Source organism: Leptosomus discolor, chromosome 2, assembly GCF_034619465.1.
Source record: "Leptosomus discolor isolate bLepDis1 chromosome 2, bLepDis1.hap2, whole genome shotgun sequence".
NCBI lineage: Eukaryota > Metazoa > Chordata > Aves > Leptosomiformes > Leptosomidae > Leptosomus > Leptosomus discolor.
In genome coordinates this window covers 111,820,608-111,846,385 of record NC_141392.1, presented here as the reverse complement: position 1 = coordinate 111,846,385, position 25,778 = coordinate 111,820,608, and the positions used below count along the sequence as shown (strand labels likewise).

Below are 25,778 nucleotides of genomic sequence, written 5' to 3'. Positions count from 1 at the left end.
TCTCAAGCAAGATTCCATAGCTTTGATTTCAGAAACACCGCTGTTGGTGTTTCTGGAATTCAGTATGTTCTCCAAGCTCCCCAGTGCCTCAGGAGCCAGAAAGCAAAAGCAGTGCAACTTCTTAGCAGGCATATTGTTGAGAAGCCAAGGAAACAGGTCTCTGTGAGGGGAGCAATGAGTTATGCAAGTGAGCTGATGGGGAACTTGGTAAACATTGGACAGAAAACTCCCTACTTCCCTGAGAAGTCTACCTGGCATTACTATGTACCCACAGAAGCTTTCAAGTCTTACAAATCAGTCATTCTGGATAGAAAAAACATTGTATTGGAAATTTTCCAATCAGTTAAAGAAATAAGCAGTAGTGTTGGCTCACTAATTGTCTACTCACTGTGGAGGGTTTTTGCATGTTTTACAGCCCAGAGGACACTGACAGAGGATAATGAGCTCCATGTGCTTTCATAGGAAGCTTTCCTTTGAACAAATGACAACCAGCCAAAAAAACAATAGCTGTGGCTGAAAGAAGATAAGAATGTTGAGCAAGAAAAGCTGAAATGTTCCACTGGGGCATAATATAATAAGCAGGATAAGAATAAGGACCTTAAAAGAAAACATGTTTATTCAATGCATGGGAAGTTAGAGTTAGCAGAAAGATGCAAACAAAGACGACGGAAAGGATAAATTAGAAAGCTCATCTTGAGAGCTAATGCAAACAATAATACTTTCTCTAAAATGAGTTACAGTTTTCTTACCTCATTAGATCCCAATGTGCATGATCATGGATGAGGACAAACAGTGTGTGTGGATTCTGCATAGAGTTTTGTAAAAAGACTTTGAACTTAATCTGGGCCTCTGCATCTAGTTTCATAACATACTGTTCCACCCTCTGCTTTGTAAGATGTTCCTTTTCTAATCCAAGTTCTAATAAAATACCTAAAGAAATGGAACAAATGTCAGTATTTTCAGATACAAATGCATTTAAAAATGCCCTGCAAATCTCTAATAAAGCTAACTAATGAGCACCTGAGTGCCAGAGGTGAAACAAAGTCTGCTGATAAGTCACTTCAGAGGGTGGAACACAAATCAAGAAATCAATTTTCTCGAAGGAACCCAAATCAAGATTTTGAGTGCTGGAGTCAGCAATTGAGCAAATATGAGACAGCAATTTCTGAGCCACTGCTAGCTGGAATGGACGAATCTGATGTCGTTCAATCTCATAACCTGGAAAAAGGCAAAATTCTGTTTAGACATATGCCCAAAGTCTAATCTAACACAAAATGTTAGAGTCTGGCAAAGAATGACTGATCTACTCTCTAAGGTACTTTACTTATGAACAGGAGTTCCAGTTTATGAAAATCTATATGGAATACGCAAAGAGATCTTTCTGCATTTGTGTATTTTGGTCCTATAAGTCTCTTAAATGTCTGAGAGCTGAAAGTGAGCTTGTGCAATAGCATTCTGTTACCACAGAAGTAAGACTTAGAGCTTCAAAGACTACAATACCCAGTGGAATGAAACAGAGCATCCATCAGTGTAAATCTGAACATCCCAAGAGATGAGTTGCTGTTTACCTCAGGACCTTTGCCTTCAAGAGCCTACGACTCTGCCCAGATGGATCTAACTGCACACCCAGAGACCTGGTCTCAAGTACCCGACTCTTTAGAAAATCCTCCTTACTTACTTGTACACGGAGCTGTTCCAGTTCCATTCAGTGCTGTTGGTTTATTCACTGAAGTAGAAAGTGATGAAGAGATATGCCCTTGGTTTTCCTGATAAAATTTCTCCAGCAAAAGATCAATGTCACCTTCTATCAAATTGAAGGGACAGTGGAATAAACATCCATGTTAATAAGAGCTGCATTTCATACTGACTTTGTTTTGTATATCTTAAAGAGCTTTATATGTGCTAGCTAGTTATCCCGCCCTTGGCTTACTGACTGTTTTATGCAGGAACCCTCTCGTTATTTTCTATTGCATCTGTTTTTACAGCATATCACAAATAAAATACAAATCAGGCCAGGGAATGACAGACCAGCTCTGCAGACCACTGGCTAAGGCATTTATGGAGGATGGTAGAAAACTAACCTCAAAACCCTGACGCAAATCAGCAACAACAAAGACATGAAAACGGCTTAGTTTATGTTCAGACCACGGAGCTATACTGTTCACTAATAAGGATTACAAGAAGCTGTGGGAAACCTGATAGATATTTTTAAATCTGTAACATTTTTGAGAGACAGAAAGAAAAACTGTCTGAAAGAGAAATACGAGTTTTGTAGCTACACACAATGCTGAAGCACGCAAGGTATGTTTTATTGAACTATGCATATCTGTAAATATATCCCAGTCTATTCACCAGGGGCCCTGCTTACAGATGAAACCTATGCAGAGAATACAATATGCCTGAGTGCTTAGTCATTTTCTCATCTGTTGAAAAGATGTTTGAATGTATCTGCACTGAGCTCAGAAAGTCTGCCCCATGAAGTGCAATCCAGTGGATATAGATGGCAACCATTTTTAGGGTGCTCATTTAATCATAGAATCATTAGGTTGGAATAGACCTCTGAGATCATCAAGTCCAACCGTTGACCTAACACCACCATGCCCACTAAACCATGTCCTGAAGTGCCACATCTACATGTTTTTTGAACACCTCCAGGGATGATGACTCCACCACTTCCCTGGGCAGCCTGTTCCAATGTTTGACTAATTGTTCTGCTCAAACAATAGCAATAGCAAAAGTGATTTTGAGAACCATACTTTGAAGATACTAAGAGCAGAAACACTAACATAACTACTTGATGATTCAAAGAAAACAAGTTTCTCTTAAGCGACCACTCAAAATATCATGACACATCCAGAAGGGTTCTTGTGATCGAGGTACAGATTTACTGATGTGACGCAAATGTCAAAGGGGACTTTGTGACATCCCATTAACACTGACAAATATGCTGCATTTGCTCTAGCTGTGTGATACAGTTTAACTTTCCATGTGGCTGGATCTATCCCTAGATAATCCTGCTTGTAGTAATCCTCAGTGTACTCAGTCCAAAGACTATCTGGTAACCCTGGCTTTCTGCAATTTTCCTCTCTTCCACATGCATCAAGATCAAGTCCACAGGATGGTAAGTCGAAAGGGCAGATCCTACCTTTCATAAAATAACTCTGTTTTATTGTGGTCTAAATTAATTCTGTGCTTAGGGTAAAAGAATTTACACATCCATATAGATATGGGCTTGCACAGTATATGGATGGATTTGCATAGCTAAGAATAGTATAGTTCAGCTATTTGCTGGCATATTTTTATGAAATTGAGGGATTTTAGAAACTGACACATTTAGGAGGAATTTCAATTCAAACGTACTTTCATAACTCTGTCCTGCATTTTTTATATATTTCTAATAAAAACTTGCCCGTGGAAAGGTAATGAGCACAGCTATTTTCTTTGACTTAAAAGTTTCAGTGACTTGGAAACATGCCTCCTTATAAGCTATTAGGTACCTGGGCAGAGTGTGCTAAAGAAGGACCCCAGAGTTTCCACTTTCCCTGTGACCAGCTGATAGTTAACTTCTTTTTGGTAGTCTGAAGGAGTGAGCATGCTCTCAGACAGAACTCTTGCCTGATACTTTCCTAAAAGACAAAAAAAAGTAATTTTGAAAGCACTCCAAACTAAAGTTAAAGATGTTCTAAGTCATAATAAAAATACTGCCCAGCTAAATGAATACCACACACAGAAAAATGGCAGAGATGAGTCTTTTCTCTCTCCTATGCCTGTATGCACCAGATATCTGTAAGATTCATGTTTTATAATTCTTTGTGCTTCTTTCCCAATTTAGGAAATATTTGTTGATACAGTATATAAAAAGACCATGTAACTAGTCAAAGGGATCATCAGTTATCTTACACCCATAATGAATCCTTGAATGGCTATTCAAATAATTTATTTAATTATCAGCATAGCCCTCAAGAGGTTGTTGAAGGGAACAACATTGAAAGACCATTTTTTAGAAGCTAAGAAAGTGTTCGGTCCTCTGCTCACAGTAATATCCCAGTCACATAGAGAAGGAGAGCTTTATGCACTGTGCGTGCTGTAACTGGCTATTATTTGTTCGCAGTAGTGTTGGTCGGGATGCCTTGGTGAGAAAATGGGTAACACAGGCAGAATGTGGTTTGCTGGGGAGAGACTCATCTGTGCAGCATCAGCTCGGGTTCACCAAACCCCATTACTTGTTGGCCAAAGCTCTGCTTTCTGAGGCAGCTAATTGAAACTCCAGACAAACTCCTCATAGCATTGAATTGCTCCATTTTGCCTGGAGAGACACCCTTGGGATCTTACCTGTTATCACAATGCAGGAATCAATGGCTCGATTTCTGCTGGCACATATGATCACCACGTAGTTTGTCTTTAATAATTTTCCTTCAATGAGTAGCTTAAACATTTCTGAAAGCCCTTCAGCCAGAGAGTAGCTGCACTCAATGATATGGACACTGTCATTACAGGAGCTAGCTGCAAGCCCCGCCAGCCAGGGAAGCTGGGCTGAAGTCACTGGTGCGATCTGGCTGGGCACTTGGGGGAAGGTCTGTGGAAGAGCCTGTTGGTACTGACGGATTTCAGACAGGTGTGATTCCCGCCATGAACGCATAAATATTTGTTCCAAATCCTCAATCAGAGGGACCTGGTCTGAGGCTAAAAAATATTAAGAGGAAAGTATTAGGAAACAACTAAACAAAACTGTTGTGTTCAAAACAACTTTTTTTCCAAAATATGTACTTTTTTAGAAATGATCATGTTTCGGGTTTCTATTGCCTTTAGCAGATGTGAACCAATTTTTCATTTTGAAGTGCCTTTGTGATAGTCACGTAAAGCTGCCCTAACTGAACCTGAGTATCAGTAATTAGAAATATTTAAGAGGTTTAGTGCTGCCTGTCTCAGCATAACACTACTTCTAAACCACGGACTGTATGCAAGAGCAGTGAATTACAGTTCCTTTCCTTTTTTTTATTTTTAGTTGCTGAGGCCCCAGGTTGTAGAAGAAGATGAAGCTTACATGATTATATTTCAATCTGTCTGGTCTTCGAGAACTAATTATTTAGTTTTGTTTCATTACCACAAATGAGATTGTTTAACATCACGTCCTGAGACTGATACTTAATATTGTCCCACCGTAATACTCCTTTCCTTATTTGCTGGCATGTAATACATTCACTGCAGTCTATCTGGAGGCAAAATGATCTTACCTAGTTGAACAAGGTAGTAGACAGTCAGTAAGAGCTGCATTTCCTCTGAAATAGGCTGTATTGTGGAGGCACCATATTGTTCATATGCTCTAGATAAAGACTGTGAATTTCTGTAACAGGTGTACAACAAAGGACTCACTATCACATCATTAATGTTCCCACAAAGATATGGGAAGTTTCCATGACCTACAAAATAAATAATGTTTGTACACATCACTTTAATTTCATAATTTCCCATGTATACATTAAACAGTTTTAATAGTACACCTTTCAAAATCGACAGCTTTAGCAGTGGGATGTATCTTTACATCTCTTACACATAAGATTTAAGGCCTTGTTGAGGGGTTGGGGGTTTACCTTTAAAAATAACTGGCTTTGCTTTACAGATTTTCAGCAAATTGTCAGGAACTGAGACTGGTTCTCCTGAGCCCACCATTGGAGATGAGGCTGGCCCCACCAAAGCAGAATGTGGTAAAGATGATAAGCTTCCTCCATCTAAGATTTTAGACATATTATTACTGGAGTCAGGACTAATAATTATTTCCTCAAAGAAAAGTTATTCAACATCTTCTCATACTCACATTTGATATCAGTATTAAACACTTTTATTGGTTACGTGACGCATATCATGAGCTGTTACTACAACACATACTATTATACTAACTTTCCTGGAAGACTAATCATATTGTTGCAACCTTGAACATCACACATGCATCAAAAGATTTTGAAATGTTTATAAACAAACAGTTCCAGGTATGGATGCAATAATACAGAGACTTAGGTGATATCAATGCACAAACAGTGCATATACGATTTGCGTGTTCTGTATGCTATATTCAGTTTCACTGCTTCTAAATATGTTTTCTTGCTGTAGTAAGAAAGAAAAAGTTAATATTCAATGTTTGCTCAATCCTAACATCTTCAGGGTAATTTTAATTCAAACAATAGCACGTTAAAAGAAAACATTTTGGGGAAAGCAGGGTTATCTCACAGCATGTCACTCCAGTCTATATATAGACTATAAAATCCAAATGCCAAGAACACAGTGACAAATAATTGAAACAATGGATGGTACCTTGACCTGGGCTATAACACCAATTTTAATATCCTAAAGATGTTGCGGTGTCTAAAGGACACAGGCAGCTGTTGAGATTTATTAATGATGACTCAATGACTGGATCCTAATGAAAGTTAAACTCAGAGCCTCAAAAAGGAATCAGTGGAAATGTAGCACCTAAATGTAGATGAGCATGTAGGTACCAAACACCTTTCAAAACTCTAATACAAATCTGCACAAGTCTTTAAAATATTTCTTTTCCCCCATTACTTTCTGAATAATGAACAAACATTATCATTACCTTGGGTATGGCTTACCATTTTTAATTCTATTTGGAGCCTGCGGGTTGAGCTGCAAGTTCCAAGTTTCAGTGGATGATGGAGATTCTGGTGACCAACCTTTATGGCGCTTTTTTGGAGGCCCTGAATTTGTTAGAGTGCCTGAATAACAGTAATATTTCAGAAAAGTATAGAAAAAAGTGTATTCGGTTTTGTGCATGGTAATTCAATATGTTTTGATAGACTGATTGTGTGCATTAAGTACTGTGGTAGATAGAGTCAACTCCATGAATATAGTACTTTTTAACAGGTTTCATTTTACTTTGCTATATCCTGCTTAAATTTCTGGGAACTTTCTGGTGCAGAGAACTCTTAATTATCTAGGTAGACGTCACTTATTTTATACCAATGTTTAGTTTGTACTAAGAATAAGGTAGTAAGAATGAGACATACTAAGAATGCTTCCAAGTGTTAACATTTTGACATTAACATTGTAGGCATTTTGCTCCTTTTATATCTGAACACATGACTCTGTTTCATATAACTTATTGTAAAATAAAATTCTCAAGGTTTTCAGGGTAATATTAATATCTATGAATTCTTTTCAGAAATTTTCCCATTTACAGGATTTTCACCATTTCTTTCTGGTTGCCATCTTTGGTTTTATGTTGTTCCATATTAACTCCTAGTAAATTACTTCTGCACTTCCCTCTTATCCACATGTAGCTCCAACACCTTAGTCTGTAAAAACATAACTTTCTCACAGTTTTTCTAGGAGCTCCTGATGATTATTTTCTTGAATTTTCTTTCATTAATTTCTGGAATCTTCTTGTGCAGTCCTGCAAACTCCCAGAACTATGAGCTTCCACTAACATCAAGTATTTATAATTATTGAGAGCCAACGGTCCTCCAGGAATTGCTCAGCATCTTGCAGGATTAGGCTGTTTCTATTTCTGGATGACTATGCAGCGGTCGTAACACTACTTCACACCAGCAGGGCTGTATCTCCTGGCAGAATGGTTAGTCCCGCATAAAATTCAAGACAGAGTAAGTATATTATATAAAAAGAGGGGTTTAATTTTGCAAAAGATATTAAAACTAAAAATAAACCTGAATTCGTTTTCTAGATCTAGAATAGCATTGTTCACTTGCAGAAGAATTTCACGTTGAGATTTTCAAAGATGACTTTGTCCTTTAAACTCTTACCACGTGAGGGCAGTATTTACCCATCTGTGCTAATCGGACTCCTTTCGTTTCCTGGCATAATAGTGTGACAAAAGTCACAAGATATTACAACAATACAAAGAATTTTTTATTTGAAAATGCTGTGCTCTTTCCTGCAGATATATTGATGTGTGAAAGTCATCCATCTGAAATGAATTGGTAAGTATATGCTGCTGCATGGAAGAAAGAAATCAAGAACCTGAATAGATAGTGAAAAAGAATTTGGCTGTGATGCCAGCAAGGAAACTTGGGAAGACTTATTCTAAAACAGCTATAGAACGTTTCTAGCCATAGCGAAGACCAACTTTCTTGCTTAAACAAGCAAGTGATACAGAATACAGTTTGTGACAGAAAACAATTAACAGAAATCATGATAATAATGGTGCAGTGAGGACAGTTTTTTTAATTAGGAGCCAGTTGTGAAAGTCTCGTACTCAATCCCAAGGTGAACTGCAACACAGGAATTATCCTATGAGTGATTACTTATAAATCTTTCTTAATTCCCTTCACAAAACCTGTTGGTGAGATTGATGCTAACTGACACATTCTTCAAGAACCTGGATTCAGAATCTAGTCTGTACTTCTATTAAATGAACGAACTCTAAATGTAATGAAAATCTTCTGATTAATAATCTGAACTGAAACAAAACTATGTTTGAAAACATATAAACATTTTTTTTTCCTGAAAATTAACAGAATTTTAGTCAGAAAGAACTTGGAAGGGAATAGTAATTTCTTTTTATACAGGAAATTATGATCATATAATTTCTTCAATGCTTCTATAATACCCATAGAATACAGAGTTCAGGATCATTAAACAACAAATGCATACAAATACCTAACACCGAAGGTCTTGTCAGAGCAGACAGGTTATTTTTCACCAACTGTTGTTTAGGCGATTCCTTGCCATTATAAACTGCTGAGCTGAATGCTGCTGTTGAAGGCATGTGATCTATGGCTGCACCTGGCAAGAAAAAAACAAAGTATTTACATTAAACATTTCTAGGTCAGATCCCCAGTTGATATAATAAACTGATCACTTGATCATTTACTTTAACAGAGCCATCGGGATCTTCTCAGAGTGAATGCAATGCTGAATGAAACAAACCCACTTCTGACCTCATACCAGATTATTGCTGCCTGACTCCCAGTTAAGTGCCTGGGTAAAATTGGTTCTGCAGTTAAATACCTATGCCAGATCCTTTAGCTTCTTTGCAGGTGGACCCTACCTCTTAAATGAACTTTACTCGAGAACCAGCTAAAAGAGTAAGCGAGGTTGTTCAAAATTTACTAAAAATCTCCTAAGCATCCATTCCAGTTTGACATCTTTCCAAGCTTCTTTTTAACTATGCTGCTTTAAAAAGAGAGGTTGTCTTTAGTTTAATATGCTTGTAATTAATGTAGCTCTTTTGTATGTGTAACCTCTGACAAAACAAATGGCAATCTGCTATTACAAAGATACTAAGGATTTGTTCTGGAGGGGTACCAGTATTCCAGATCACAACTGTTTAACAGGTTTCTGTCTCACAGAGAAAATATAACCACTAACAGATGTGCCTCAGTTCTCCTGAGCAAATCTCCGTAACAGTCACAAGACACTAAAGAGCTGTTTTCGTTACAAGGAAGCTCAGAGAGATCACTCCAGCCTGTATCATCCATCACCTTTCGTATATGTCAAGCTAATGGAAAAGTAAATGTTGCAGAAAGAATTTTTAATACAAAAAAAGTTAGAGATACTGATCTGTAGTATGTTTTTTAATATTAAAGCCACTTCTCTCAGCAGAGGAATAAAGAAGCTTTTAAGCTGATGCCCATATAATGCCTGCAGTCAAGAGGATTCTGGTCATAACACAAGATTGGCTCAGAAGAAAAAGCTGAGATGACGCTGGTTCCTGTAACATTTGTCATCTGTGATCAGACAAGCAACAGCTGGAGGAATGTAATACCTATTCTGAGCAACTTGAGAAATAATGCCTTTTAAAAAATTTTGGTTTGCCTTAGCTGTGAGCAAGCTGCAGAACACCTATTTTATTATTTGCTAACCTTTTATACATAAACCTGAGGGGGAAAATGGACAGCGAGAAGCCTTCAAAGTATGATTGCTCTCTTTAGTTGTAATATCTCTCTAAATCTATTCAACTTGACTTATTTTATGTGGTAGTGTGCTTATTTGTTTGTCTCTCCATTCACATAAGTACACACAAATACACATGCACAGAAGAGTGAGAGTAGGTGGAAACCCAGTGTGTTTTCCTTCTAAGCGGTACCTGTTTGCTGAGTCCCAGCTGGAGCACTTGGGTTTGCTGCTGGAAGGTGCTCACTTGAGGTGCTTCCTGAGAGGCTCGAGCTTTCTGGCAGTTGGAACAGTGTGCTTGAGCAGGTGCTGGATGAAGACTGCCGGCCTCTGAACTCTTAACAAAAAAGAAACTTCTTATCCCCTGACAACAGCGGCATTTGCTTTCTCTCTGCATGTTTAATTTGATAATTTCATATGTGAATTACTTAGAGGCTACAACACTTGGAAAGGAGGAACCAATGTCTTCAGACACGCCCTCATATTAGGTCAGTCAATTACTTTTTACAGCTGCTCTAGTAATCACCTAGCTTTAAAGAGTCTCTTTCAACTGATCTGTCTTAGGTTTTACACAGACGCCAGTCCCTGTGATAGCTAAGCTTGGATGATGAAAACCAGAGCTCGAGGAAGACAGCTTCATTATCTTACCTGCCCCTTTCCAGCAGATTACAGATCCTTTGGTCAGAGCTCCCTGTGCATTCCTGACCAGATAATACTTTAAGTGTTTCTGTTTCTTGGGCTGAGTGGTCAGTTTAAGATTAATGTGATTTGAGAATTCTGTAAAGTAGCAGAAACCCTTCTTGCCACAGCCAACACAATTGCCAGAGAAGCCTGATAAAATAAACAATACATATAATCCAATGAGATAGGTGGGTCACTGTTAATAACATCTAAACATGACTCTTTCCTGGAGAAAAGCTGTATTTATTTTTTTTTTTCACAGAGTGAACTTTTTATTAACATTTTCCTCCGAGCTAATCATTGAATTGACTGTATTGCACTTTGGCTACCAGATTGCAAAAACAGAGCCCCACGTTTACAGAACAACTAAAACAGGCTGTATTTTTCATTTTCTCCCAGCAGAAAAACATCACAATTCCTATTTATTACCTACCTGTGAAACATTAAACCAAGAAGTTTCTGACTGAAGAGTACTGAATCATATGCTTAACCCCAGACCTATTCAACACCAAAGAAAGTACATGCTTTGCTTCTGTTTCAGCTTTCATTGAAATTAAACACACAATTAAGTCTCAAGAAATTAAGGATATTTACTCTGTTATATTTAATTAGATCTAAGTATATTTAAGTACCAAGTTCCTACTACAGATGCGTTCTTAGAGAAGAAAAGATACTAAAGCCTTCCTGGGCTATTAATTTAAAGGACCTTTCTCAAGTTATGGCTGGACTGTGTTAGCACTTCACAGCAGTTCAAACTATTTATGATTGTGAAAACAAAGTGTCTGCAGTTTACAGACAGGACAGAGACATAGCCCTAGCACGTAAAGAAGCTTATTGTACTCAGGCTTGATGGGGCATTTCCAGGGATACTGCCATTTCCTCTCATTTTGAGATACACAGTTTGACAGAGGGGCTCATGATGGTGATGTCATTATCATAATAAATAAAGGGCATTCCTTGCACAGCTGACTCTCTGCCTTTCGATTCTTAAATAACTCTTTTTGTCCATTTTATAAAGTATTTCCTAGGAGATCTTCATCTTGCATCGGACCAATGCAATTGTCTGAAAATATTATCTACAAAGAAATCCTGTCGTGTGCAATTAGAAGATAAACTTGCCCATGGAAATTGTCTCTCTGTTCCCTACACATGACCTGAAGCATGAAGTTTTATTTTAATCATATCTAATGAATGTTTTTGTGTGTCATCATAGGAATTGAAATGGAAAGGGTGTGCTTTCAGTGAATTGGAAGATGGCAAAAATAAAGGAAATATATTTCACATAAAATATGGACAATAACATTGGAAATAAATAACTGGACTAAAGGATAAATAATACGGTAGACAAAATTAAGAGCCATTTATGAAAATTATTATTTCAATCACATATCTCAAACAAGTTTTCAGATTAATAGTCAATACCTTTTTCCTTCTATAAAATACAAGCACTGAAATATAGTGCTTTGTAAACACCTGTTGCTTAGTTTACAACCTGAGCACTTTCATTAGTTTTCAAATGGCTCAGAAGAATTTATTAAAAACCTAAGTTCGTCTGGAAATTGGTCTGGTAGCCATGGGAACAAGTGGCTAACAACTATTGAAAGCTGCCTATTATCTCTCTGATCCTGGTCGGTAGGATGATAAAGGTCATTATGACTCATAAAATCAGGACGAGTCATGACTCTGCAGAATCCTCTGTGTTATATCAGTCAGCACAAAAGCATCTGTCTAACATCACAGAGCCTTCAGTAGCTGCAATAAAAGCAACAACAAAAGGAAACAAAATTAGAACGGATGTGGCAAAAGCTGTAGAGTTTGCATGCATTCTATGCAGATTAAGAAATAATGAAAAATGCGCCTGGTAGTAAATGAAAACTTCACATACGTTTGGCAGCATACAGAGTATGACCGACACCACTGCAATTTTTGCCTGGCTGCCACTTACAAGTCCTTACGTGTTTTCAAATACAAGCATGGAGGGAGCATTTCCAAAAGTAAAATAGAAGAACTTGCACATTTTTTATGTTTTATCATTTTGCTGGGAGTTTCCAGCAAGTTGCCAAAGCCACAGGTAGAAATAGTTGTTCAACACAAGTTGGACAGTGGACATAAATCTCTTCATGTGGACTTTAGATCAGTTATTATTGGTAACTTTTGGAAATAATCATCTGCCCATACCAGATTTACCTGAAATAACCTTTTGCTCTAATCACCTATTTTTAGCTCTGTGAAGTCTAATGGAAAATCAGTTTATACCACATATAGCGTACAGCTGAGGCCTAGTAAGGATGAAAGAGATCTGAGTTGTCCACTTGTTTTGAAAAGTTCTTGGAGAACATTTTACAAGTTTATTTTTAAATTTTCCTTTTAAGTCAAACTATCATCTTTCACCTCAAGCTTCCCCAGCTCCTCTGAGTCAGACTAAGGGTCCTTTCTTGCAAGCTCCTGCCAAGACTTTTTCATCCCATTCATTCTAACCGACGCTCCCTTTGATGACAGCCATTGCTTTGTTAATACAGCTCAACCCTGACATCACAGACAGAACACAGCGTGATCTTATACTTTCAATGCAATAAAATGCTGTTCAATCACTACTCATTGCAGGGCTTTGCCAACCTTGCTCATAGCACTTTGTGTAGCAGATTGACTAACATGGGAGAATCCAAACATTTCACCCTCCTCCTTCCTCTGAATGCCCTGTTCATGTGTCACGGCCTGAGGCAGCAGCTGATAGAGGGGACAGCTTGTTTCATAAACAAGCTGCATTAAATATTCTTCCATACATTATAGAGAGGACAAAGGTCAAAGAAGTCAGGGCAGCCATAAGGTGACTCAATATATCTATGTCATGGGATTGATTTCACAAGAGAATTAGAAATCAATGCCTGGAGTTTAGGGGCTAAAAGCCTTTCACCTTTAGGTCACCAGTTCATATCCAACTCAGTTCAGTAGTGACTTAAGGCTGTTACCCTCTGAAGATTGTTTAATCAGAAGGTGATTGTATCGGGTATTTTATCATATGCATTTGCTTGAATTTGCTCACATCACAATGATCAATTGCCTGTAATTTAAAAAGCTCTTCCACAGTAGGGACCTTGTGCTCAGAAGAAGGACCTTGGACTAAAAGGGTATGAAACCTGACCTACCTTCTCACTGGGGAAATGGTTCCTTTGGATCAACAGTGAGTTTGTGCTAAGGATAAAGACAGGACTTCAGGATAGAAAGATATCCATCTAATATTTCATAATCTAATCTTTCATAAATTGGCAGATAATTTTCTTCCTGTTTCTCGTTTAAATGAATAACGGGTTTTTAGCTGATGTTAATATTTCTGAGGAAAGTTGGCAGCTTGCTTAAACAAAGAATGGTTATATTTTCAACTTTTCAGCACAAGTATTTCTTCTTTTTAGTTCTACTCACAAGAAAAATCACACAAACATTGACAATGCTCCACATTTTTCCCACCTACTCAGTACCACTCCCTTTGAAGACCGAAGTCCTAAATTTAAAATATAACTGAAATTAAGATGGTCAGGCTGGAGAGCTCCATTGTACAGAAACTCACTACTATTACAAAAGCCCAATGGAACACTGCACATTTTAACAGAAGCAGCCACAGTGGTTTATACTACAACGTTTTCATCTTACACACAGCTTACAATGCAAGCAAACTAATCTTTTCCTCTGTCATTGTGACCACAGGGATCCACTGAAAAAAAAAAAAAAAAGGATTTCTTATTCCCTGCTAGGAAAGTGGGCAGCTGTTTGGTCTTTTGGGAAGGAAAATGGTGGGTGAATAGCTGCTTTGTTTATCATGAGAGACTCTCCTTAAGAGTGAGAACTGGAGAAAAAAACCCAAAAGAGAAAAAAACTTTGGGAGCTGTACACGTTAGCTGCTTTTATTAGGAAACAACAAACATCACACTATCACAGAAGTGCTTCCTCCATCTAAGCATGCCTTTAGGTCACATAAAAACCAAGAAACAGCTTCCTAAAGGCAAAAAGCTGAATCTAGTTTGCAGAGTAGTTAGCCTGTGATCTGACTCGATTAACAGAATCAGTTGAGGTACGTGCTCAGACATGAGAACTTTTTGCTTGCCAAAAATATAATCTTTTCTAGAAAACGGGAAATTTTTTTATGGAATAATACATCAATAGTAAAAACAAAGAAACAAACCAACCTCCAACAGAAATGACTTTCAAATCACAAGCACATATGCCTTGATGGTGGGACAACTTATTAGCATAATCAATAAATTGGTACATGCCCCAGAGGCACATCAACAGCCCCTAATGGGAACAAGACCATAAGTCAAAAACTGGCCCAGAAACTACAGAGACATTTCCTGTTTTCTTCTGGAATTTTTGTACACTCCACAGGCATCTTCATGAACATATGCAGGCAGACCATGAGAAATCAGGAAACTATCAGGTAATTCATTAGTGTCTTTTCCCTTCCAATAAATTGTTTTGGAAAAAAATCTACAGTTCTGAGTAATAAGCACAGTATATTAGGAGAAAAACCATGAAATTAAGGAAAAGCAATAGGATTGAAGGGTTACAAGTGATGCGCCTGTATCACCAATAATCCTTACCAGAAGTGTGGGATATACTCTGACTCATGATGACAGCTTATCTCAATTCAGAATGAATCCAATTCAATTTCCCTCTAAACTTAGAAAGGCTTGAAGGGATCACTTTCTGTGTTGTTTCAAAAGGCCAAAATGTTTGAAGGAGAACAGCCTAAACTCAGAATACCAAAAATAAGCCTTCTATCATGTCTTTTAAAGCAAAGCAATACAAAGAGCTTCCTTTCTTCATATTAAATGTTTTCATCTTAAATCTATCACAAGACAGAGGTGACAGTGTTACACTAATAGACAGAGAATTTAAAGCAAGAATAGTCCTGTCTTTTATCTCACTATGTGTCTGAAACTGTGAGACTATTCATGTCTACTCACCCTGATTTGACTTGCATCAGAGTATGCAAACCAGGATCAATCTTTCCTATCTACAGTATGATCTACTGTACGAATACTATGCTACCCTCATGTCAATAAGATATATTGTCTTCTCATTAGATTAGGGACCAGGAATATAATTTTATTTCCAGCTGCTAGATGAAGACTTTGGATCTTAAAGTATTGGAAATCTTTCATATTTAAGCTTGTTATAGAATACACAAAAGTCATCCTACAGAATTACTAAAATTCTTTGCAAAAGAATGTGATTCATAGAATCACAGAAACGCTGGTGTTTAGGTGTATAACAACAGCCAAAAATAAGCATTTAAATGGTTTCAGGAAACTAAAATGTATTAAGTAAGCAAGCCAAGGATGCAAGTAGCATAAAAACCTCCTGGTTATGTTCCTGTTGCCTTTTTCTGTTCTTGTTTAGCATGCAATTAACAAATACACTACTTCCTCTCTGCTAACAGCCTAAGGAGCTTAAGCTGTTAATAGTGCTAGCACTGAATGACTTGAGTGGTACAACATTCCTGTCTTTATCTTTAAAATGACAACACATGGGTGATTTACAACCCTCTTAATTCTTTTACAGTCACTGGTCGAATGTACTGTGACAAATCCAACTCTGCAAGATCATGCGAGGAAAGAAATTACTGTACGTAGAATTACATTATGCACCTTCACAGAGTTGCTCAGACTGAGATACCAACTGGGTTCACGTCATATCCCTCAGTGTTTGTGAAAGAAAACTGTTAAAAGACACAAAAAGTGTTTCCTTTTTTTGTTATTTAAAGCTTGGACTGGTACACATATATATGATGCAGAACTTTTTAGTTAACTAACCAAGTTTAGTTTACTAACTAACTTAGTTAATTAAGAAAATAATACACAAGAACCTGAGACCACCTGATTGAAAAAGGAGTTCTCCCTCAGATTATATATCACTTTTCCCAATATAAAAACTGTTCTGTTTTAATAACATTAATATACAGTTAATTCATTCACATGATTGCAGAACTTCCCTATTTGGGTTGATTTGGATAAAGTTAATGGCTGCCAGAAAGGCTATAATAAAAATAGATAGAAACACCTAGTTTTATGTCAGCAGTTAGACTTCTAAATAGATGAAAAGTGAGAAACACAAGTATCCTACAAATAGTATTAATCAAGCACATAGCATTACCTGATTATACATAGAGGAAAATTTCAACTTATAATCATTTTTATTTATTTATATTGTGATAATAGCAAAAAGTCATAGGTTAGGATCCAGAACCCATGCTATAGTTTAAACACAGTGGACAATATTATCCCTATTCTCAAAGAGATAAATCAAAAAGTTCATACATTTTTGTAGTCCAAACTATCATCAAACTGTTTCCATGTATACAATAGCCTGAAAGTTCCACTTGACAGACTTACAGTCTGTCCATGTCAGTATTTGGAAAGCTACAATAGAGACAGGCTGCAGTTCAACTAGTCCAGGTGCCAGATGTGCAGTTCCAGCAACTAGGACATAAACAGATTGGACAACAACTTTAGCCTTGGACTAATGGACAGAAGGTGATGAAGCATTTCTAATGAATTCTGTATCGTTCCAAAGCAAACATAGCCAGCTTTGAGTTGTTATCTTCTTGTGCATCACCAGTGAGCATTACTGCAGACATGGAATGGAAATAAGATCTGCTGAACTCACTCTGCAAAAAAAGATTAGCTATTAATTGTAGCCCACAGAAGAATCCACTTACTGCAATCACAGACACTTACCCAACAGGGCATTGCGCCCATTGTCATCTGGCAGGAATCTTTTATCCACAGCACACACTAAAAGGTGATCTGGTAAATTTGGTGACTTTGCACCAACAAGTAAAAACCCTGATGGTACCTCAATATGTTCATTGGAAATAGAAACCAGTCTCAAATCTTTACCAGCTTGGCAGAAACCTAGAAAAAATCAATTCAATGTACTTTAAGTTGACAAGTTTTTTTTTATTTAATACTCACAATTGCTTTCATTAAAGGACGTCCTATATTTTTAATGAAAAACAAAGTTGTGTCCTCTGAGGTCAAGGGCAAACTAAGAGATAATTTTCTTCCCTGCCTTTTGGTCAGCCATAAACAGATGCTATCAGTACAATAAACAAAACAAAAAAATCTGAAAATGTACAGTGACGTTTCTCTTGATGATGTTTTGCAACGTACATATTTATGGGACTATTTACCAACATCATCATAACTTAGATCAGACATTCAAGAATGGAGATAATAGTTCTCAATAGCTGGTGAATTTCACTGGCTGTTCCTGGGTTTTTGAACATTTTTACAGCAACATTGAATGAGGTACACTTTAAATAGAAAAGAGCTATGACAAAGCCATAAGAACTACTACATTCGTTTTAGAAGACACCATGCCTGCAAACTCAACCTTTTAAATGTTGCGTTGCTTAAGAGAACAGAAGTTCTGTGCTCATGCCAGGTGTTTCAGCACAAATGCTTATCTGACACATCGGGCAAAGACCCTGTCAAATAGAAGAGCAACCAAGAGCAATCCAGCTTTTTTTCGCAGGTAATGAATGCCAACATTTTTAGGATTTCTATACCGTACAGATTATCTCATTCTGATGAATTATAGGGGAAATGGCCCCAATCCTAAGCTTTTCAACAGGGCAAATGCCTTCTGACATCATGTTCAGTGCATTTCTTACCATCAGTCGTGCAACATCCTTCTGGGGGAGGCTTCATCTGGTAAGAAACAGGAGGACTACTTGATTCTGAGCCTTCTTCCTCCTCCTCTTCTTCTTCTTCCTCATTATCTGCTTTGTTGCCTGCTACAAATTATCATAGCATAAATGACTTAGACAACAGAAAATGCTGGCAACAAACCGATGAATGAACAGGGTGACCCAGTTACAGAAAGTATTAGAGCAAACTGGATTCTCTCCATTTGACAATGACTTTACTGTTGCCAACTCTTAATATATTTGTTGTTTCCTTAAAGCTTCAACTTCCAGTCACACTTACAATAGAATGTCTTTCATGAGAAAAATAAACCTTTTAGCTCCTGTGTAAAAAAATTTCAAAAGCGTGACCGAACTGCACCTAAGAAAGTAAAAAAACCCCAAAGAACAAATAAAAAGAAGCCTCAATTTATTATTTTTTTAAATCTCAGTATTTTTAAGCTAACCTCACAATTTTTATAGGCCTAACTCCTGGTGTTTGAACTCTTGCTGATCACAACAGTGTAACTGTATCCTCTGTTTATAATATTAACAGCCGATATAAACCCGAAGTTATCACTTCTTAGCACTTTAGAATGCCCTGGCTACAGGCCAAGTACAGATTTTATTAATTAGGTATTGACCATGTCCTTGATGTTGTACAGGAAACTGAAGAAACAGTTCCTGCTTGAAACTAAGTTCACCACAGATGATGTCACGATAAGAACACCTAATTCTCAGGCCGTCTGTCTCCTACCAGAATCCAGAGCTCTGCATAAAGCACTGCCACTCGCGGTACAATGTCAAGGAAAGGCAGATGTCGAGGAAGACAATTCACAGCAGCCTATGTATGGACTGTGCTAGTCTAGGAGGCAATACTGAATGCTGGAGAGAAGAACATACTGTAGGCTTCATTTTTTAGAGGACTTTATGTGTTTCTGCTTCAGATTCTCTGCTGTAAACCACTTTCCTGGTGCACAGGCTACCTAAATCAGCATCTTTACCTGATAGCTTGCTTGTTAAGAGTATTCACCTGCATATTATTGGTGGAGACTGCTTCTTTCCTTCTCTCCTCTCATAGGACAGTAATTTTTTCATGCATAATGCAACAGCTCCAGCAAATCATACTGAACAATGACTCTATCCTCTCTTACGGCTCAGACACACCCATGGCAAATGGGACAAAGCTGGCAAGCAGAGCTAAATGGTAAATGGGGAGAACACTTCTACGGACAGGACTAAGGAAAATTTCAGACAAGATCCAGCCTTACACATGACAGAGATAGGGCACAAGGACTAAGTGAACCCAGTGGGGTTTACATCTTAGGCTTCTAGCTTCTTGGCTTCTGTAGGGAGGTGCCTGCAGCAAACACAACGAGTTTTCACTGGCAAAGTTGGGTGGTGAAGGGCTGCAGGTACTTGAGGATCAGCAAGAAGCCGAATAGCCGTTCACAAAATAGCACTTAGGCTCCTACATTATTCTGCTGATTCAGCTTTTAGTCTTGAAACAGAAAAACAATGAAGCACACTGCAGTCATCCTCCGATGCTCAGTATCAACTGGAGATACTCTCTTTGCTTCAACTGACTTTGGATCAGGTACCCGTAGGATGTTCATCAAGGATTTTTTTTTTTCCCTATGATCCTCCTGAAAATATACCTTTTTTTTTTTTTTTTTTTTTAATTGACTAATTGTTGTGGAATCAGCTAAACAAATACTACAGGATAAATAAGAATCGGGGAGGAAGCTGAAGAAAGTAAATCTGGAGTTTGAAGATTTGTTTCTAAAGGTTATTAGGACTTACACCCCAATCTAGATGAGAATTTGAAGGGTATGTTTACTTCTAAGTATCTAAACATCAAGCTTCAGTCCTGGTAAACACAGATAAGGACAGAACATTAAACATGACTGTTTTAAGGGTGTAGTCTAAAGACAAAAACGCTGACAGTGAACAAAGGGAAAAGCGAAGCTCTCCATCTTTGCTATTTAAGTCAGGGGTAAGGTATGTGTTACGACTTAACCTTGACTAACATCCAAATGCAATGCAAAAGGAGTGAGTCTGGCTTTCCTCTCTTTCCCCACACTCCCAGCCATGAAGTTCCTTCCTTCCTTTTTGTGCCAGCTCTGACACTTACTGGAGCCTGTGCTGAGCCATTCCCAGCTTGCTAACCCAGCAGGAAACTAACTCAGCAAACAACAACAACTAGTTTTTTTTTACAGTGTTGATGTATTAAATTATCTCAGTGGAAGATCAAAAAAATGCCAAAATTAATGAAACAGAAGCAAATAAGAATGTACGTCTAGGAGGAGTGGGGTGAGCAGGATGTGGGATTTCCCCCTTTGAGCAGTGGTAAACTGTTAAAAAAAATAAATTAAAAGACAGAGACAAGAAATGGACATGGAGACTAACAAATAGGAGAGGTACAGCACTTTCAAGTCAAAAATGAAAAGACTACAAGAGCAAATATGTACCTGTAACACACAAGAATGAGCTGCTGTCACCTGTAAAGACCATCATTAGGGTTTCTGCTGCTTGTTTTAAAAAAGATCTACAGTTTCTTCTTCCATTTTACTTTCAAAGCAGGGCCACTTCAAAGACTCTCTGTTTGCATGTGCCTGTTCCACATCTTGTTGTCTTAAACAATCCCAAACCAACACAACCAAGCATTCAAAACCAGAGACACGATGATGGTAAAAGTGGACTCACAACCACAGTTCTTACATTGTGCTCACAGAACTAGGCAGTCAGCTGACATACATTGATGTAGCTCCATCAAACCAATAGATATACTGTGAAGATTTTGTCCGTATTTTCTTGAATTTAAATTTATTCATAGATACCATAAGCACCATTGTTTCCTTTAAGGAATTATTTTCAGTTCTCACAAAAGATTTATTAGACTTTTACGCTTACACAGTTGTGATTAAGACACAGCACATGGAAAATTCTTCTCTCCTTAAGGTATAATTTAAATATAAGTTTTGCGAATATTTCAATATACACATAATTTTTTCTTGGTGGGAAATAGTGTGGCCAGGAAGACTAGGGAAGTGATTGTCCCCCTGTACTCAGCACTGGTGAGGCCGCACCTTGAATACTGTGTGCAGTTCTGGACCCCTCCCTGCAAGAAAGTCACTGAGGTGCTGGAGCGTGTCCAGAGAAGGGCAACGAAGCTGGTGAAGGGTCTGGAGAACAGGTTTTATGAGGAGCAGCTGATGGAACTGGGGTTGTTTAACCTGGAGAAGAGGAGGCTGAGGGGAGGCCTTATCACTCTCTACAACTACCTGAAAGGAGGTTGTAGTGAGGTGGGGGTCGGTCTCTTCTCCCAGGTAACAAGTGACAGGACGAGAGGAAATGGCCTCAAGTTGCGCCAGGGGAGGTTTAGATTGGACATTAGGAAGAATTTCTTCACCGAAGAAGCAAGCACTGGAACAGGCTGCCCAGGGTTGTGGTGGGGTCACCATCCCTGGAGTTGTTCAAAAGACTTGTAGATGTGGTGCTTAGGGATGTGGTTTAGTGGTGGACTTGGCAGTGTTACGTTAATGGTTGGACTCTGTGATCTTAAAGGTCTTTTCCAACCTAAAAGATCCTAAACCAACTTAGGTGAACATGGTACTTTTAATTTACATAGCTACAAATAATTTTATAGGCAAATGTAATTGTATAAATGACTATAAGAGCATACGTTTATACTATGTATGTGTTTTTTCAAATCTGAATGTGTAGACTGGAAAATCATACCCACTAGAAAATAACTGTTTGCAAGTTGCTTGCAAAAAATGTAATATCTAGGGAAAAAGAGACCAGCATGTTCATTTAAATTGTCTCTAGGCACGCTGCAGTCTCTTTCGCGCAAATAAATTATTTTTAAGCATAAATTATCATGACAGCTATGTAATGATATTAAGCTGGTCTTAGTGGCTAGGTACTTTTTTCTGGTTTACATGGACATCTATGTATCAAAAGGAGAAAGAAAAATGTTTTTTAAACAAAAATCAAACTTAAAAATAATGACAAGTTGCAAGAAGTGATTAATAAAGCTTAAAAAAAAAAATCCAATTTTTTTTTCTTAAACTGACTGTGTGTTCAATTGTCAGGCTCTCTAGCAATTTTGATATTGTAATGTCATCAGAAACAAAAGTGTGCAACATCAGCTTTGTTTACCAGTGGCTGGTTTTGTTGCCAAATGCTACTCGGAACATCTATAACGTGTTACCAGTCCACAAAATGGAAAGCCAAAACACTTGGGTTGCGTTGCCCCAACTGCACTACCTTGTCTAAATTATTTATATCATGTCTGCTTCACCACAGGAAAACACTCACTGTATTGAGGACTGACAGGCAGCTATGACCAAGGATAGTCTGAGTACATCACCATGTCAGAAAGCTGTCGCCAAGGAAAGACAATGATGAGAGGGGAGGACAGGGGCTTATACAAGACCCCAAGGATAGCTCTCTGTTTTAGATGCCTCCTGGCCCTCAGAGCACAGGGATGCACGTAGCTAGAAGTGGAATTTCAATTTATGATGAGGCCGGAGTACTCAAAACCAGCTTGAAGACCTCTCCCACCTGAGGAACAATCTAGGAAAAACTATTACAGGTTGCTTCAGAGCTCCCCTTGTCTGAAACTTTCGTGAGAGGAATGTTCTCTGCCAGGCTGTTGTGAGACTTTTAATTAATTACAGTTCAATCCTCTTTCTATTATCTGCAAAGAAAACAGAATCAGCCCAAGGTTTGGAAATTTCTTTGAAAGCCTTGAAAGAAAGAAGTTACAGAAGTATGAAATCTCACTTTTGTTCCTGAACAGTGCATCTGCTCCTGTAGCATCTTTCCCAACTGATGTCATAATCCATATTGTGACATCACAGTTGGTTGTCATGGAAATCCTTTTATGAAATTCTCATAGAAGTGTTTGATAGAAGGTTTGCTTTGTGTAGGGAATAAGCAGCATATATATTTAAACAATGAACATATATTCATAATTATGTCCTATATTAATTTTTTTTAAAAAGAAGATATGATTAATGATGTTTGAGCTCTGAACAGATTTACTTTTTCAAGAAATGTTTTCTCAGCTGTTACCGTCAGACAATAGTACAGAGTTTAATCTGTGCAAAATACTTTTATCTAATACTACTTCTTGGGCTGATCCTTTCTTGTTACTGTGGATTGTTAGCCATTATGCATTTTTCATTACATATATATCTAAGCTATCTTTAACAAAGCATGACAGGGGAAGTAGACATGGTCAAAAGAAATGAAACACCACCCTGATGACAGAAATGGCTAAATAAGAAATTCATGAAACATTACCTTGCACCAACATGCCAGTGTTCTGCACACAGCAGTAAACTTACTGTAAATCATGAGACTACTACACATAACAACACACCAAATTGTACCATGAGTTTGCTTATCAGATCTATACAGTTCCTTTAAATTATACTACTTCCAAGGAAAAAAAAAAAAAAGACTGAGCAAATGGAACTCAGAAAGCAGGCTTCTCTAAACACACACCAAAACTCAGTGAGAAATCCCATGTGTTAAATACCAACTTGTGCAGGGTTTACGAGAGAACACATCCTAAATTTTCACCTTTGCAACCACAGAATAACTAAAAATACCATGCCCAAAGTGATTATAAACCTTCTTAAAAGCTAAAAATATTTCTGCTGTATTTATTCACAATGAAAATCAGTCTTGGTGCATATCTTTTATAAATCTATCATGTGTTTACCATCATTTACTGCATAACTTTCAGCAGTTTATGAAAAATAACGGGATAACAGATTTACATTCCAAATCTCCAAAGATTCCTCCACATGTTTAATGGAACAATTCCTAGTACTTCAATTCATGTATATCGATAAATCTGAGCAAGCGAGTGGCTTAATTTTGTCAAAATAAAAGACAATGCAGTTTGTATTTTTAATCCAATTCCAATACATACATATGTGTATATTTGTAGATCATAAAAAAATCCAAAGAAAAACTTTAAATACTTCTGTTTTATTCTGATTTAAAATGTGTGTGCTGAGCCTTGGGAGAGCAAACAACAGAATTGTCTTTGAGCAGAAATATAAATCCCACTTTTTCCTACCTTCCAGTGATGACAGTTGCTGTTCAGCTTCCAAATACAACTGAGAAAAGATTGGTCTGGGAACTAAGTTGTTTGAGCGGAGAGAGGCCTCAATAGAATTATGCAACACTTCTTCAAATCGTGTTGTCTTGAGCTGACCAGCGTAAGAATTTCCCATCTTCTCAAAAAAAAAAAAAAAAAAAAAAGTACAAGAAGAAAAGAAAAAAAAAAAGATATTTCAATTTTAGTGCTCAGAACTCGATCACTGCATGTTGCTGTCAGACTACGACATTTCTCATGAAAGAGAGAAGCTTCATTGTCCACAAAGAAAGGCAAAGGAAAAGAACATTGACTGCAGCAGTCACTGAGCAGATCCTGCTGGTAAATTACAGGAAGTTATCTAAAGTAACAGCTTTCTGTAATTCAGCATAAAGGCAGCAAGCTTTGACACCTTCTTGAAGATGTGGCTAGAAATCTAATCCCTGTAATTCCTTGGTTTATATAGCAATTGAGGAGATGCATTTTCAGCAGTCAGCAATCATCTCATCTGTTAAACAGCCTTTCTGTTTTACATGATTTGAACAGAATAAATGTTAAAGGATCTGAAGAATAGCAAAGTTTTGTGTATTTATCTTTGCATGGCCCATCATAGCTGAAAACTCATGGCTAAAGGAGTTCAACATATCTTTTAGAGGTAGCATTTCTATAACTCAGCTATTGTGAAATATAATGCCTTTTCCTTCTCACCTTAAGCAGCATTTTTCTCTATAAACATGCATTTTATTTTATTTCTTAGAATAAGACATCATTGATTATCTATTTGATTTTGCATGTAATTATTAGGACTTTATTGTTAGTGAAACCGCATAATTTGCTCATTCTGTCATTGAGGAGTCAGTCTATTCCAGCTGAATATCCCACGTACTTAACAGCCGCCTGCTTTCTGCAGCAAATACAATGAACGGGTATAACCAAAAGCCATGTCAGCTTTCTTTTCCTATTACAAAGTAGCTCTTGCCCTGGGCCCCATGTCCTTTCCCTCCTCAAGTAACTGTGAATAGAAAGCATGAAACGCTTCCTGTTTGTGGCAGTAATTCCTAAACACTGAACAGCCCCTCCTCAGCACTGCGCACTGCCGAGGAAATGAGCCTGTTGGGAAGCATCCTGTAGGAATCAGTCAAGCAAAAGAAAAACTACTGTGAAACCACATACTGCTCTTGATGGAAAAAGGGGTTTGAAAGGAACAGCGTACAAAGCTGATGATTTGGGTATCTTTTTATGACTTTGTAAAGCACATTTTACATAGACAATCCCATTTTTGTACACTTGTTTGTAGCATGTTAATACTATATATATATAGTATAGTTAGTACCACATAATATATCATATTGAGATATCTACAATATTAATAGAAGCACAATGAGAATTATAAAACAACGCAGGCAGCATTTAAGAACGTGATCTGGA

The 25,778-nt window shown here is 37.6% G+C and overlaps 1 protein-coding gene across 2 annotated transcripts in view; it reads right to left on the bottom strand.

The window, feature by feature from the left end:
- The window catches only part of GREB1 (growth regulating estrogen receptor binding 1), a 60,332-nt gene extending 35,843 nt beyond the window's left edge, over positions 1-24,489 (bottom strand). For both annotated transcript variants that reach the window (XM_086461585.1, XM_086461586.1), the window contains exons 1-14: positions 24,333-24,489; positions 18,221-18,343; positions 17,283-17,459; positions 10,516-10,698; positions 10,061-10,204; positions 8,632-8,757; positions 6,609-6,731; positions 5,592-5,729; positions 5,235-5,420; positions 4,333-4,683; positions 3,498-3,626; positions 1,679-1,804; positions 1,021-1,218; positions 750-930 (exon numbers count right to left, since the gene is read on the bottom strand). In XM_086461585.1, coding sequence (XP_086317711.1) covers positions 750-930; positions 1,021-1,218; positions 1,679-1,804; positions 3,498-3,626; positions 4,333-4,683; positions 5,235-5,420; positions 5,592-5,729; positions 6,609-6,731; positions 8,632-8,757; positions 10,061-10,204; positions 10,516-10,698; positions 17,283-17,459; positions 18,221-18,343; positions 24,333-24,489 — 2,342 coding nt within the window. The remainder of the gene's footprint in view (positions 1-749; positions 931-1,020; positions 1,219-1,678; positions 1,805-3,497; positions 3,627-4,332; positions 4,684-5,234; positions 5,421-5,591; positions 5,730-6,608; positions 6,732-8,631; positions 8,758-10,060; positions 10,205-10,515; positions 10,699-17,282; positions 17,460-18,220; positions 18,344-24,332) is intronic.
- Between the last annotated feature and the right edge of the window lie 1,289 nt (positions 24,490-25,778).